The sequence below is a fragment of the Tauraco erythrolophus genome, chromosome 15 (assembly GCF_009769465.1).
Source record: "Tauraco erythrolophus isolate bTauEry1 chromosome 15, bTauEry1.pri, whole genome shotgun sequence".
NCBI classification, from domain to species: Eukaryota; Metazoa; Chordata; class Aves; order Musophagiformes; family Musophagidae; genus Tauraco; species Tauraco erythrolophus.
Genome location: NC_141479.1, coordinates 12,264,739 through 12,281,105, shown reverse-complemented (window position 1 = coordinate 12,281,105; position 16,367 = coordinate 12,264,739). Strand labels below are relative to the sequence as shown.

The 16,367-nt window shown below is 35.7% G+C and overlaps 1 protein-coding gene across 1 annotated transcript in view; it reads left to right on the top strand.

The window, feature by feature from the left end:
* The window catches only part of LOC147527758 (transcription initiation factor TFIID subunit 4-like), a 148,482-nt gene that overhangs the window by 90,089 nt on the left and 42,026 nt on the right, over positions 1 to 16,367 (top strand). The window contains exon 14 of the mRNA XM_086620763.1: positions 13,804 to 13,926. Within this exon, the coding sequence (XP_086476889.1) occupies positions 13,804 to 13,926 (123 nt within the window). The remainder of the gene's footprint in view (positions 1 to 13,803; positions 13,927 to 16,367) is intronic.

The window sequence follows — 16,367 nt, the reverse complement described above, 5'->3', positions numbered from 1 at the left end:
ATGATGCAATTACAGTTCATAGGTTTATTGACTCTGCACAGCCATGAGAAAATCTAAATAAGTGATCTGAAGTACAGAGTAGGCTTCCTCACACTTTTGTGTCCTTTTCCTTCGCAACTAGTAAATCTTTATGTTTGGAACAGACATTTATGTTCTTGAAACAGGAATAACACCATGTAGATTTCTGATAATTTCCCTTAATCTTCTTTTTGACATAATATCAGGTTTTTAAAGGGATTGTCACCCTGTATGGCCAGAAGTCGTATTCACATGATGTCAAGGTGCATGAAAACAATTAATTTCCCAAAAGTAAGAATTTTTTTTTTTTTATCTGCCCTGGAAGAAGTGCTCATATCTGGCAAACATGTCAGACAATCAAGTAAGCTTTAGGAAAGTGTCAAATATATGAAACGAGAAATTAAACTGAACTTAAAAACTGAACTCAGGTGTTAATTGTGTACAGGAAGACAGGAGAGAGAGAGAGAATGTTCACTTTATAACAAATGTAATAGACGTGAGATTGGTGAGAACAGAGCACATTTCTATGTGAAATAAGATAATTTTGTCTATTTTCAAAATGTATGTTTAAATTCTGGAAAATTTTTATATACGTTTTCATAAGGAGCCTTTAATCTTAAGGCAGCCGAGCACTTTGTGGCTCTAATGAACGTCTGCCAGCTCTGGAGGAGTGAGATAGGCTCCCCAGTATAGAGTACATGTAGAATATATAGGGATATCTACTATGTATTGCTACAATAGGTAATGATTAATAAGGTTATTGAATATACATTACTACTTCACTGTATATGCTGCAGTTTAATTAAGGAAAACACTTCTAGCTTCCTACTTTGAGGAACAGTAAATTCAATATTCAAAAAAAATTGTTCTCTATTTTAGTAATGATCTGTCATTAGCAGTTGCCATTTTTTCCTTCTTAAGCAATATGTTCAGGGAATCCATTGTTATTAGGGTGTGTCAGAAAACATAAATACAGGATTATTTTTCTCCCTTCTAAGAATATAAATTGTTTGCATCTTTTAGCTGTTTTACCTTTTTAATCATCTAGGTGACCGCAAGATAATGTGATACAGACCTCTAGCTTGCACAGAAAACATCTAAAGAACATGCAGCTACAGTAGCCAAGTCCATAAACTTCTCTAATTTAGTCTCAAATTGAAAACTTGTGCCTTATTTTAGGATGCAGAAGTCAAACAATGCTCTGGATTATGCTAGAGATGTCACTTCTCAGAGGAGAAGGGTAACTTCAGGTCATGAGAAACTGGCACAATTCTCTGAGACCAGTTGTTAATCCCAGTTTTGTCAAGATTTTATCTCAGTAATTTACGTAGAGACAAAATATACTTCACTCCTCAGCTAAACTTCTGCGTGTGTTGCATGCAATCATGGTGCTCAGTAGAAGGTGCCGGGATTTTGGTAATATGCGATAGCTTTCTGCTCTGTATTTTTTGATGTTTTGGATATAGAGCAATCATAATGCATATTTAAATATATTGTGCATTGTTATGTTATCTAAAATGCGTATGTTTCTTAAATTTGTCAATTGATGATTCCGTGAATATTGCAATACATGAGGATTTCTGTGATCTGCTCAGCTGTACAAAAGAAAAAAATCATAAATGTACATTGCATAAATATCCTCAGGTAATTTTAACTGAGGCATCGAAAATAATTCCTGAGTAAAAAAATGCTCGTCTATCCATCTATGTGGAGACATTATTTCTGGTTAGTACTGAAATATGAAAAACAAACTCCCTAAATCTAATGGAGAAGGAAATATCTGCCTTAGCAGGCATGCTAACGTTTGGGAATGCTGAGAACGTGTGGTAGACTATGTGGCAAATATCAGAATAATCTGACTGTTTTGTCTTGGGGATTTTTATTTTTACCCTATTTTCCTCTTAGTGTCTTTTTGCTCCCATCACTTTTTAAATGTGCGTTTATCATGTTTAAAATATTGGAAATTGAATTCTTCTCTGTCACACCATTGTAACTCTGGAGTAACTCTATTGACATCAGTAGCAGGATTCAAAACAAGCAGAATTTGTCCCTCTGGTGTTATATAGAATCTCATATCAAAACATCTCCTGTGGACAGTCGTGATTTATTGTTATCAGCTACATTTAACATTTTTACTTAAATGCAAAATATTTTTATAATTATATATGTATATATAAAAATAATCCATGTTTATGTATACCATTTATGTGAAAATCAACTAAAAATTTTGTGATTTTGCATTAATTCCTAGTTTTGCATATTTAGCATATATTTCCAGTCTCCTCACTTTAATTTTGTTATTTAAGGTGCAAAGAAGAATGTAAAGCTTTTGAATGCACCAAATCTGTTTTCTTTTTGCAGTAGTTTCACATTTAATTACAGCTGTCTTTGATAATAAATTGTGTGCCAGAGTTTGTAATATATTTCATAAAGCGAAGTGCTTTGGTGAGTTGGTTACTGAAACAATAAGCGTTTGTGACAGGTTGTTTGCTGAATACTTCCTCTGTGCATATGGCAGATCATAGTTCAGTTGTTAGCAGATTATCCATTGTGCCTTGATGTTAAAAGAGGGTACTTTTCCGGCTGTATTTAAATCCCTTCTGCACTGTCCTAAGAATGGCTACGTTGAGTGGGGTCTGAGAGAAGTTAGGGGAAGTTCAGGTATACTAAGAAGGGAAAATAAATGAACACAGCAAAAAGCTTGTAGTGATTTTAGTTTTCTGCTTGTGATCTCTGATAGTATTTCTTGTGAATTTTCCCCCTGAATTCAAAACTGCTTTGAAACAGTTAATCAGTTCTACAGTAGAACATCATTAAATATTCTTCTAATTTATAGCCACAAAAAAGAACCTTTAAAGATGTGTAGAACCATTATTACTTAGGGGACAGTATTTAAATCCCATATTTTAAAAACTGGACTGGTTAGAAAAGTGAGGGGTTTTAGACATCAGTATTTTGAACATCAATTTTAGAACGTAAGGAAACTTTACCCAATTAGAAGAGGAAAGTCAGAAATACTTGTTCTCAAGATTGTGAGGCCGAGGAACCTGTAATGAGGGGATAATCTGTAGCTTTCCTCACTTATTATAATGTGTCAAGGAATAGAGAGCAAGGAATATAGTGGAATTTTTCTGTGAAGAATTAGATTCTGCTGTTGGTGACACATTTTATACTTCTAGTATGTTGAAGGATTGTTAAGATCTATATCAAAGGTTCAATTTGCAATAAATTGAAAATTAATTAAACCCTCGTGTTGTTTTGGAACGGAGAGAGTATTTCTGGGAAAAGCAGAAGGAAGAGTGAAAGATTTAAAATATTTTACTTGAAAAGATGAATGTAAAGAGGTACATTTTAGATCATCTCATTTACTTTTTAATGGAAATCTGATTCTTTGATTATTCACTTTGATTATTTATTTATTTATCCTTATACAAAAGTTAGAAATGATTACGTATTGGGAATGTAGGCATTTTTATAAGGCAGTAATAATAGTGCAGCTATTGCACTCATCTCATCTATTGATGAGAAAGGATTTCAAGAAAAAATCATTTTGAATAGAATTAATTGAGGGATTTTTAAAGTGCTAAGCTTAATGTAACTGCAGTTCTTTAAAGCAGAAAAACAAGAGAGAAAACAAATAATGCCCCTTAAGCAGATGCTTATTCATGTAGGATAGCTACTCTTTGATTTTGGAGAGGTGGTGTGACTTGCTGTTGGAAACCTTGATTTATTGTTTCGTTATTTGTATCTGCAATAAAGGAGGAATAAGCATAAAACATGAAAAGGGAAATTAGGTATTAGGTTAGTTCTCTTACTTTTTGTATTTTATCTACATGAAATATACATTTTTTTAATGGTGTGTTGCTGTGCCTTTTGTTGACCATATCTGTACGCCAGGTCTGTCTGCTTGTTTCCATTGGCTTGTCATGTTCACTAATTAGGGAACTGCTGCATGATTCACCTTGTTAATTAGAGGGACTTGCACACAAAGGCCCTTCGGGCAGTGCGAAAGAAGAGCCTAGCACTAGTGCCCTGAGAAAGCTACAGCCTGTGAAGTAATTCTTCTCATCTACCTTCTATTTTTTATTTGAAATGAATAAATCATTGAGATTTTCCTTGTGGAGTGAGAATGCAAGAATTCACATCTTTGTAAGATGTAAATTATATGTGATCAATAGAAGGGGATGACTACTGTATTGTACTTACAAGATTCCCTAATTTACTACTTGTCAGTGTATGAAAAATTGCTTGAAATACTTTGTCCCCACGCTGTGGTATGTTGTTCCCTTGATCTGCAGGGGAAATGAGCAGTAGCGGTTTTGCTATAGTTAAATCTAAAATAGAAAAGATGTAGATTATTTAAATTTCGAGCTTGTTTTGCATCCCCAGTGGAACTTCCATTTTGCAAGTGAACCCCCAGTACTACCCCCACAACTTATACGGGGGAGAAGAAGGTAGGCGTCTGGCTATTTTTGTTCCCAATATTGCTCTGCCTCAAATCTCACTTTTGAAAAGAGTAGCGTACTCGCTGTATTGTGTATTCTTTAGTTGAATATAGTTTCAGAATAAATTAAAATTGTTTTTGTCATGTCACTTAGACTTGATCAAACCACAATCCGGACTGCAAAAAGGATATTGCGTTAAAAGTGCACAACCAGTCTCCACACTACACATTTCCCATCTGTTTATGACACTTAAGAAATTAACTTCAATGCCATTCTCTCTAACTATTTGATTAAAATTACTTATTACAGCCAAATGATTTTTAGTAGATTGCTACGTTTGCCTCATTTCCTCAAATGAGGCTGGCAGTTTCAAGATGTAGATTTCCCGTAAGAATGGTAGAGGACTGGTATCAAAATACAGGCATTTTCTTTGGAATAATCTAGTTAATAAAGCCTCTTACCAGAATTTCTGATTAACTAGTATTTTAAACGCGCTTAAAATTTCTGTTATTCTGAAGTTTTGTGGAAATGGCACATAGGCAGAGAAAATTTACCAAAAAATAGAAATGTTTCTTTTGAAAAATTAGGAAAATGCTTCAGACTGACTTGGACAGTATGTCATACCATAAAAATCTGCTCTTCGCTTCCATGAAGCCGATTTCTTCCTACATACCTCAGGCTTTAGTTGATTCCATTGATATATTAACCAAGAACATACTTTCCCCATGCTGTTGGTATAGTTCTGGTGTACTGGTTCTTAATTATTTCAAATTTCAAGCGTGTGCCAGAGATGGAATAGAAATAAAAGTAACAAAAGGCCATGGTATGCTATCAGAACTCATCATGCCCGGAGAAGATGATGCAGATAAAAGTCTTGATCGGAGTCTCATAGTATTAACAAAGTTATAGCAGCCACTGGCGGTTTCCGCTATCCAAGTAGCTGTTGTATTACTCAGATACAATGAAAGATTCTTTAAAGGGTATTTTCAAAAATGTTTATTTCAGGGATACCTCACCATCTGGAAAATAGAGCGGTTGATTCATGTTCTAGTACAACCTTTAACACTGTGTTACAGTGGACAGCGTTGCCTCTGGGAGTTACTGCATGAACTTCAGCTGCAAGTGTGGGGAGCTGCTAGAAAGCTTGGTTGTGAGCTTCATCTGAGCCTCGTATGTTCCACTGCAGGATTTTAAAAAAGCAAAGCTTATTTCCTCACTTCTTGTAGTTGAGTTAGCTCCCATTATCCCTGTGTTTCTGTCACACCTCCCTAACTAAAGCCACAGCTCAACAAGTTTGCTGCTCTTTGTAGCTCTGGTTTGTAACTCTAGGCATGAGCATCATTCATACAGGTTTTCACTGTATTTTATGTTCCCTAATCTTCATTAAAGCATAAGTTTCAAAGCCCTCACATAGTGTCTTGCTTCAGGGGGAAAGGAGAACATCTTAGAAATCTTGAGGGGATAGTAAAGTCTCACTTAGATTAACATAGGGCCTGGGAAAAGGTCTTCACCAGTCTTTCTCACCAGTGCCCCAAGAGCGAGGATATTCTTCTGTTGCTTGCATCTGAATTCAGGAGCATGTGAGTAAGCCATGAACCTTTTTGGCTGCTATTCTTACCAGTCATATTTATACTGTGTGAGTATGCCTCATTTCCTTTGAAGAACAGTTTGAGAGGATTTGTAATTGTCTGTTGTTGCATTACTCCAAAATAAAATTAAGACTAATAACAAAAAGTAAAACAACAGATCATAGGGAAATTCTTTCAGAACTTTTTCTGATTTTACAAGTAAATTACCAGCATCTCAAAAAGTTGCCAGCTCTAGTAATGCTGGCCAGTTGTCTGTGCCTCAGAAACCCTCCTCTCAAATGATCTGTGTTTGAATCAGCAAATCTACCGAACACTAGTATAACAAATATCAAGGCTTAAAATAGGTGTGTCTCCAGCTTAGTATAGAAGAGCCTGGAACTGGTGCTACTGGAGAGGAGTTGTTTGAGGAATAATATAACCAAAACCAGACAAAATGTGCTGGAACTCCAACAACAGTTTTTTAAGGAATGAAGAAACATAATGATTAAGGTTACTGGAAGGACAAAAAAACCCCACTAACATTTCAGAGGAATTTGAGGGATATCTTTCTAAAAAAAAGTAATTATTATACATTGTATTCTGTAGATAGGAATACATACCTTAACAGATGGTTGGAAAGTTGCAGAAATAAATGGTTTTAAGGTGAACTAAAATAGTGCCTTGTATTTGGAAAATCAAAAAGGCAACCAAACAACAATATACAGAATTAACAAAGGAAGTTCATAGGTACCCATAAAGAACATTAGTTGATTAAAAGGACTAGCGGCATAAGGAGAATGTCAAACTTTTTGAGAAATAAAATAGTACTAGAGACAAAGTGTGTTCAGACAATATATGGTCTTAAGTAGTAAGGAGATAAAATTGTTGTGTACTGATAATTATTTTTAAAATTGTGTTCAACTATGTACATGAGCAAATTATAATTAAGGCTTTTCTTCAGTGAAAAATAAAAATGAAAGGCAGGATGCACCTGGCCTTTTCTGTATCAGAAGTTGACATATATTGTGTTGAAAGCAATAGGGCAAATGTTAATGGGAAATTTGAGTAAACTTCTAAAACATAATGAAATTAGATGTAATAAACATAAATGTCTATTGTAAGAAAGACACTTGGTCAAAAGCACCCCGGTTAAGGTTCCAGAACTGCATTCAGATGCTCATTATTTTGAGGAACATTCATCTTGGGGGCTGAAATGTTCCCAGCTTAGTCTTTGCCCGAGGTGATTTTTTTCAGACTCTATGCAATAATTTTCGACTGTTGTTAAAAGTGTGTGACAAAGAAAAAAAAAGGGGAGAGAAAAAACTCAGCACACACACACACACCCACACCTTTTCCAGTAAAGGAAAATCTTGATCTACCTTCAAATAGATGTACAACCATTGCAAGTGATGAAAGGTGGAGCTTTTACTGAGTTGTGGGAGAATGCTTGTGGAGAAGTAGCATCCAGCTTTGTATCGAAGAAAATTAGATATAATGTGGCAGAGTCTCACAGAATGTGTTTGATGTAAGATTTGCTGTTAAACATGTAAAACTTCTCTGGTATTGCATTATTGCAGAGTCATTTCTAAACTTTAGCTACTTTGGGCCAGTTTCTTACCAGTCAGTATGCTATTGCTATAGAAGTTCTGCTGACTGTTAAGAGATTTTGGTAATGCAAAAGAGAGACAGAAGCACAGCATGGGCGTTCTGCAGACATTACCTGTTTTTCAGGACTCTCTCTCTGAAAGTTCACTAATGTACTGATCCTTTTTGAGGGTTGTCCTGCACTCGTTGAGGTTACTGCCAGCATTTTTAATGAGTTTCATTTTTTAATTGCACCTTCTGTTGTGGACATCTTAGGACATGTGTAATGGTTCCACATTTCAGGCTCTCCTCAACAAAAAAGATGTTTTTCCAGGGGGTGTAATCACTGTCTGTGACTGATAGATATATGTTGCTGAACCATCAATTAAGACAAGCTTTTCCCAGCATATGACCCTGTTATCAGGAGTTAAGCCATCCATTGCAAACAGAATTAGGAGGGATCTCCATTGATGCTTATTGGGTAGAAATCAATGCTTAAATAATTGTTTATATGATCTTGCTTTCATCAAACATTTCTGCAATTTAATGCTCTCCGTTGCCAATTTCCTGTTCAGTGTTCATTCCTGACTGTCTTCACTCTTGTTTACAGTTTACAGTCAGTCGATATTTATAGCTTCTGTTGTGCTGTTAGCATCTTCTCTGTCCTCTTTTTCTTCTTCTTAGGCAGTATTTCTGGACTATGTTGGAACTGTAGGTAGCCAAAGTCTAGTTCTTTGTGGGCTGCGTTGGCTCTGTGACTACAAAAACTTACAACTCAGCTTCTATTTCTTTATCAAATCCCATATTGTCAGTGTTTAAACATACCTGACTACTTCCTCAAGCTCTTCTTTATCTTCACAATCATCTCTGTCTTTCTGTCACTGGGTTATTTTCCTTCCAGGCCAAAAAAAATCCCTGATTTCCTCCTGTAGGTAGAGAAACATCTCTTTGACCTTTCTCTCTAGCTCATGTGATGCCACTCCCTCTTCTCTCTTTTATTTTTGAAGGTATTTATGTGTAGACTTGATTTGTTAGAGTTCCAGTTGTCCTTGTTATTTTCTGATCATACTGAAGGAAATTTCTCTTAGTGCAGTCTTTAGTATCTAAAGCTCAGGCCCTTTTCCAACTACATCTCATAGTTTCAGTTTGCTTAGGTTTTACCCTATGTTTGGGACACGTTTCACCTTCCTTTCAAGATGCTTTTTGCTCATGGTCTTGGACAACTCCTGTCTTTCTAATGAGTGGCGCAGTGCCTCGTTTGCTGTTTGACATTCCCTTTTCCTGTGGATTCAAGTGAGCAAGTGAGATTCACTGGGATGTTAACAGATTTACTTCTCATGAGAGATTCACTTTTGTGCTCACCGAAGAGGAAGAATTCTCTGTTGACAGTATGGATTACAGCCACTGCTAGGCCATTTAATTTTCTGGATTGGAGAAGGTGTTTGACTTGAGATCTGTAGGCGTTTATACCAAGGATCCAGCATTTGTTTTACAATTGTTCTTCCAGACCAAATTCATACCTTGGACAAATCCATAGAATTTATTCCTCTAGCCATAACTTCCTTGAATTTACTCTTGGTTTAGTTGATCTTGTACAAAAGTGGAAAATAATCTTCACTGTTCTCTCTGGTTAATATAATATTAGTTAGAGTAATGGATGGGGGGATTTAGTTCTTAAAGCAATCTTGAAAATTAATCCATACTTGTCTGTGAAACAGATGATTTCTTCCAGTGGTGTTGACTGCCATAACTGCCAGTGGAATTGGAAATCTAAGACAAAAACAAAATCACTAAGCATAAATTCACACCGTATATTTATTTATTAATCTCAGTGACTGTTCTCATGATAGCTTGTAGTGCAGAACAGCTTAAAGTGAAAAAAGGTTAAAGTAAATGCTTGCTTTCTGTTACAAAATTATTTACAAAGCATGCCATGAATAAACGTAGTCTTGGTTTTTGGAAATTATTAGATCTAGATTTTAAGATCTAATGTTGATACTTCAGATAGACATATGGCTGTCTTCCTTGTGGCATATGGCTTGTGGCACTTCTTTCTGAAATACCTAAGCGTATCATAACAAATAACGATCCAGGGAAAACAAACTAAAATTTTAGAACCACTGTTGCTATCTTTACTTTATTAAAGTAGTGAAGCAGTGCTCTTTCTGTGGTTTTAATGTGATGGTACCATTACAAAGAAGAAAATTTTGTTGAGTGAAAAAATATTGGTGCTTAATTCTAATACTGTACTTTTCATCAAAGGTATCTCTTAAAGTTGCTATTAAGTAATGCAATACCTCTCAGTAAGTAAATGACATGCTAAAAATAAATCGGGATCAGGTAAGGAGCAAGGAACAGCATCTCATTTGTTTTGAGCATTTTTCTTGTATAATGTATTGGAATATTCATCTGTGTTTTAGATAAATATTTTTACTTTCAAAAAAGTTAACTGTTGTTGATTAGTGAGGTTCTGAGTGAAGCATCGATTCCTTCCCAGAGGGCAGAAATTTTAATATGTTATTGATAAATATATCCATATTAATTGTGATGAAGGCAAGTTAAAGAATGATATTGCATCAGCAGTCCAATATGAAAATGAAAGTGTGAATGAATGCAGCTATCAAATGGTTACATCTTATTGGTTGATGCAGTGAGATAGATTCATTTCTGCTAAATCATGTTAACTCACAGGAAATTTATTTGTTTTAACAGGATTTATAGATATTAACGGGTGCTTAATTTGTTTAAATATCCAGAAATTATTAACTGGCTTATTTAGAAGACAAACTATATTGCAATAACAGGCTGTTTTCTTACTTTAAATATAATCGATGATGTAAAGTAAGAAGCTTAAGTAGCTTTAGTATCACAGGAATTTCAAGAGTTATTTCAGAGCATTGAAGATGGCTTCATTTTATTCACGTTATTCTTAGCGCTGAGAATTCAGAGGGTGATGACTTTAGAACTATGTATGCAAAACTGGTTGCAAAATCTACACTTCATGTAGAGAATACAGTTCCAGAGTTTATTGGGGAGAAGAGCCTCCACTGGTCAGGGCTGTGCATTTGGCATCTGGTGGTACACGAGATATGTCTCAAAGGTTTCAGAAGTAATCTCTGTTGACACCAGAGCAGAGTGATTAAATCTACATTAATTACGCAACTCCCACAAAACTGTTTGGCTATTCCTAAACTTCTTACAAGATACCTGCAGTAGCCATATCAGGTTTTATGACTATTAAAAATAGTTCATATTTCCGTGGCATTGACTCAGATGTTAGCAACCACATTGCATGTGTAAATATCTTCATGAAAGGTATAACATCCTCTTCTTTTGAACTTAAGCCAAGTTTGCTTGTTTGTTGTTTTTATTTTGTGTGTTTGGTTGGTTGTTTTAAACCAAAGATTATGATTAGGGATAATATTTTTGAAGAGTCAGATGATGAGTAGGAAAGAGATTTGGTACAGGTAATCTGATGCAGGGTATAAAAACCCAGAAGTATGTGAGTTGGAAATGGAAGAAGATAAACTTTAAATGGGGATATGAAGAAGTCAACAATGGGGGTTAGTCTGCTCTGGGATGTTAAATAACATCCAAGAATCTTGTAAAATGTCTTAGTAAGTATCCTTAAACTGCAAAGATGTTTTATTACCAAATTGATAGTTAAAAATGAGTATGCAAAGATGTTCCTTTAAGACAACTAGAGTACGCTAACCACTGCAAGATGAATGTATCTATTGGTAATCAGGATAATAATTTGATGATTTTTAAATGTAATTTTATGATCCTCTTCCTTCAGATGAGCTTTAAAAAAGAAAAATCATTAATGTTTGCTTGGTAAAACAGCACAAGACACTTTGCAGGTTTTGAAGTGAGGGCAGGATTGGTCCCACTATGTTTAATTTAGAGAAATGGCATGTTTTGTGTTACAATTTGCATGTGCAAAAATAAAAAAAATACTAAGTTATAGTTCTTAGAGCAACTTTTCAGAGGCACTATGTGCTTATATTACATGTGGAAACAATCACTGTATGTTGCAGTACAGGTAGTACAAAGAGATAAGTAAGTATTAGCTTACTGTTGGTTTGAAAATGGTGACTTTGGATAAGATACTTCTATAATAACGTTTGCATGATACCAGTTATCTATCAGACTATTTTTGTGACCTGCATGTCCCAGGAAACGAATACTTGCTCCAGTGCAAAATTTCTTATTCTGTGAAGCCGTCCACTTTACAACTTCGTCTGAGATCACTCTGAGCCAGTTGGCCCTCGCTTAAATATTCATCAGACTTCTGATAATTGTGATAACCCTTATAGGCTGGCAAGCATGGCAAATTAGCAAAAAGATGATTGATCTTTTTTTATATGCAGTTTTATCTTCAACCTTTCCTGGATATATGTTATACTATAGTAATAATTTCTTCTCTAAGGTATTTGCCAGTATCTGGATTTGCACATCTATTTACAGTTGCCTTGAAGCCTCATAATTACAATACAGCTGAAATGTCCATTTTCTTTCCCTGACTACAAATAGGGATCAATCGAATTTTAAATGACTGCTTACGGGCTAGCTTCCGATCATGACCTTTGTAAATGATTAGAGCTCACCACTGTTGCTATCTACCTTGAAAGGGTAAGCGGGCAGGTCTGTCTAACTGGCATTTAATCTGGAAGAGAGCCAAAGATATTTGAGCTAAAAACCTAATGTGAGTTGGCAAAGAGAAGTACGTATAGACCTTTGCACTATTATTTAGATATTTTTCCACATCTTTTTCTTGTATTTAGGAAACTCTTTCATTTTGTAGATAAATGGGATGTATATTTGTAGATAATTTTATATTGAAGTTATCATAATAACTGAAGATGCAAAATAGGTAGCATAAAAATGTGAAAAAATGGGCTTTCAAACTCTAAACGTACTCAATTTTCATTTTCTGAAGTACGTGAAAATATGTTGCATTGTTAAATGCATAAACCTGAAAAGTGCACTAAGTAGGATGCATGAAGCAGACCTGCTTTTTCTAGGCAGCAGTGTATGGAGAAAAGATACCATACTTTGGTACTTGTTTGTTTAAACCTCCTTTTAACACTGGCCAAGACAGTTCGGGCCTCACTTGTATATGCAGCTCACATGTAGGTGATGGCTGAGACACTTCTATCTGCCCTTATCAATTCAGTTCTGTTATAATGAAGAGTTGGGCCTGTATCATACAAGGTTTTTATTGCCACTACTGAGTTTCTGTGGAGTTCTCTGCATTTCTGTTGAAGTGGGAACAAGTATGACATCAATGAGATTAGAAAACAAACAGCTTCTCTGAATTGACTGAAGGATTTTTCAATCCCAAAGTTTTGAAATTAATAAGAATTATTACTAAGAGCTATGAATACTTTTATCTAATTAAAATCATATGCTGTATTACCTAATCAATTATTCTTGTGTAGTATTGGTGATCAGAATGTTTATTAAAGTAATACTGTTCATGGGAATATGTCTCATCATTAACTCTCTAGAAAGGATTATACTGTTTATAAGGAATATTCAATCTTACCTCTTCATCACGTGGTGGCTAGAGTATTTTCTCTTATTTTCTGTAGCATGCTACGCTGTTACGTAATTCAGCTTGCAGGATGTTTTCTTAGCCAGAATCTTAATCCCAGAAAGCAGTTGAAAATTCAGCTTGCAGGGGTTTTGTGTCAGTATTACCTTCTGCTGTCATTTAGACAGAGGTGTATTATACATTTAGGTGTAAATTTTTTTGATGCGATTATCAAGTATGTTTGAAATACTCAAAGTAAATCTGAGATGAAAGAAAATGTTCAAGATATTTTTTGAGGATTTGAGTTCGTATTTACACTCTATTACCAATCTTAAACTGGAGATGTATGGTTAGTGTATAGTACTTAACTGGCTAAGGCAGTTTTCAAGAATAAGGATGGAGTTTTTCAAAAACAGTTGAATTATTTGAAAGCCGAAATCTTGTGGAAAGTCAAGAGAGCTTCTGTATCTTCTTTATTATTCTACTGCAAGGTGGCATGCTTGAACTGCTAAAATGACATTTCTGGGAACAGCAGAGTACTGTTAAGGATTGCTCATGTGTGACTTACCTAATGCATGTGAGTCTGAGAATAACTTTTTGAAATGACAGCAGAATAAAAACTAAACAGAGTTGTTTCTCTCTCTAATAGATGCAGCAACAAGAACTTGCACAAATGAGACAGAGGGATGCCAATCTAACTGCATTGGCAGCTATCGGTCCCCGGAAGAAACGGAAGCTTGATTCACCTGGACTGCTTACCGCAGGAGGAGAGGTAGATGTCTATACACCGAATAACAGAATTGATTATTTCAAAACCTAGTAGGAATAACTAGAGATTCTACATGCCGATATTTTCAGTGAACTGTGTAACTTGGAAAAGGTGATGCAAATTGCTAAACTAGAAGGACTGTGAGTCCATTTTATCTTGCCACAGTTAAAATGACATCTTCTTTTAGTTCTATTTTCAAGTGTTAACTTTCAACAGATATTTAAGGAGTGTTTTAGAAGTAAGTTAAACATAAAGTATAGATCTCTCCCTTAAACAGTTGACTGCCTTTTAACTGGTTTTCTCTGCGTAATCTAAAGGAAAATAGGCATGAAGAAATTTCCAGAAAAACATAACTGTAGTCTTGCTTACAGTTTGGACCAAGAGCTTGTAGTGATACTAGTAAGTGTGGTTTTGTGACAAATACGTGTCAAAATGTTTTACAGAATGACTGATTGTCCCCTGCAACTTCAAAGACGAGTTTGTAATCATGCTAAATTTTATGTGATTTTAATAATAGTACTGTGCTGTAGAAGTAGAATCAGATTTGTTAACATGGCTTTCCTGTTATCTTAGAGGAAGAAATAGCTATACTACATCATGCAATGCAAAATCCTCAAAAGCAGGATATATATTAGTCAAGGTGGAGAACTACAGTAACGTGCTGGCATTACCTTGGATAACTCTATATTATGGAGTACCGTGTTGTATAGTACAGGTATAGTCAGGCTCCTTTTGTTTCTGCTAAATAAGCCTACATAATAGAGTCAAAGTAATTCTCCCTATTATATGTCTCTGTTCTGAGGAAAATGCAAACATTTTGTTTTGAGTAACTGACTAACAGTTTTGGCTCAGACATTTGACTGTCTAAATGCCAAGCATTTCCAAAGGCCTTTTTGTTTTCCTTTTTGGATAGCTTTTATCTGAATTCTCTCGCTCTTTTCATATGCTAAGATTAGTGCTAAGGAATTAGCTGAGCTAGGAATAGAAGTGGATCTTGTTTATATTCTAAAGTTGACTTGTGACTTCAGATATGTAGGAGGTACTCCCGTTTTCTGGTCAAATTAGTTTCAAACGAGGGAGCTTCCTGGGGTTTGTGTTGTCCTGCTAAATTCTCTTTGTTTCAGTCTCTCTCCTTGTCTTACATTCAGTAAAGCATTCTATTCCCCTTCATATGCACCTATAAGAAATCCTGCAGCAACAGGCTAGAAGCAGCTTTCATTACGAGCTCAATTGGATAGTGATAGCATTAGCTTTCCTACAAGATGGATTTAAAAATAATTTGAATTTTCTAATAATTCATGAATCCCTTCAGATTTTAACAAATGAACATTCTCCACTTGTCTTTACTTCACCAAAGGAATTATTTTTTCTAAGTATCAGAATCTAATTTTTATTGTCTATTGCCCTTGTTTTAAAAAACAGTCCTTTTTTGAGCTTTTCATACTATGATGAAGCAAATTGTCGTCACCTTTGGTGAAACATTTTATTCAGAGCTATATGCCTGAATATGCTGAAGAGGGTCAACAGCTTCCCTCTTGCTCTAGAAGCTACTTACTCTTCTGGTACACTGCTTCAAGGAAAGATAAAGGTCTGTGGCAAATGCAAAGGCTTCTGAAGGTTTTTTGCCTCCTTTTGTTGCTCCCCTAGCCAAATTTTCAATCATAGAATCATAGAATGGTTTGGGTTGGAATGGACCTCAAAGATCATCTAGTTCCAACCCCCCTGCCATGGGCAGGGAAATCCTCCACTACACCAGGTTGCCCAAAGCCTCATCCAACCTGGCCTTGAACTCCTCCAGGGATGGGGCATCCACAACTTCTCTGGGCAACATGTTCCAGTACCTCACCACCCTCAATGTAAAGAATTTCTTTCTTATATCTAACCTAAATCTGCCCTTTTTCAGTTTAAATCCATTGCCTCTTGTCCTATCACTACACACCCTTGGAAAAAGTCTCTCTCCAGCTTTCCTGTAGGCCCCCTTTAGGTACTGGAAAGCTGCTATAAGATCACCCCGGAGTCTTCTCTTCTCCAGGCTGAACAGCCCCAGCTGTCTCAGCCTGTCTTCATAGCAGAGGTGCTCCAGCCCTCGGATCATCTTCGTGGCCCTCCTCTGGACTCGTTCCAGTAGTTCCATGTCCTTCTTGTGTTTTCTTTTCATTTTGCTGAACTTCTGTGCTATTCAATTGACAAATTATCCTTGAAGTTTTTGCCAATACACAGATTTCCTGGATTCATTAATTGTGTGCATCTTCTGCCAGTTCAGCCTGAATTGTTTCCTTCCCTCTCCTCTTAGCTTCTAACCATCCTGGGCAACTTACATTGGTGTCTAGCTACAAGCTGATTTCAAGGACTTGGAGACTATATCTGAATTATACAATGTCAACTGTAGAAGCTGTGTCATGCAGGTTGGCTGCTAGAAACTCCCTTTGTGTTAATCTTCTGAG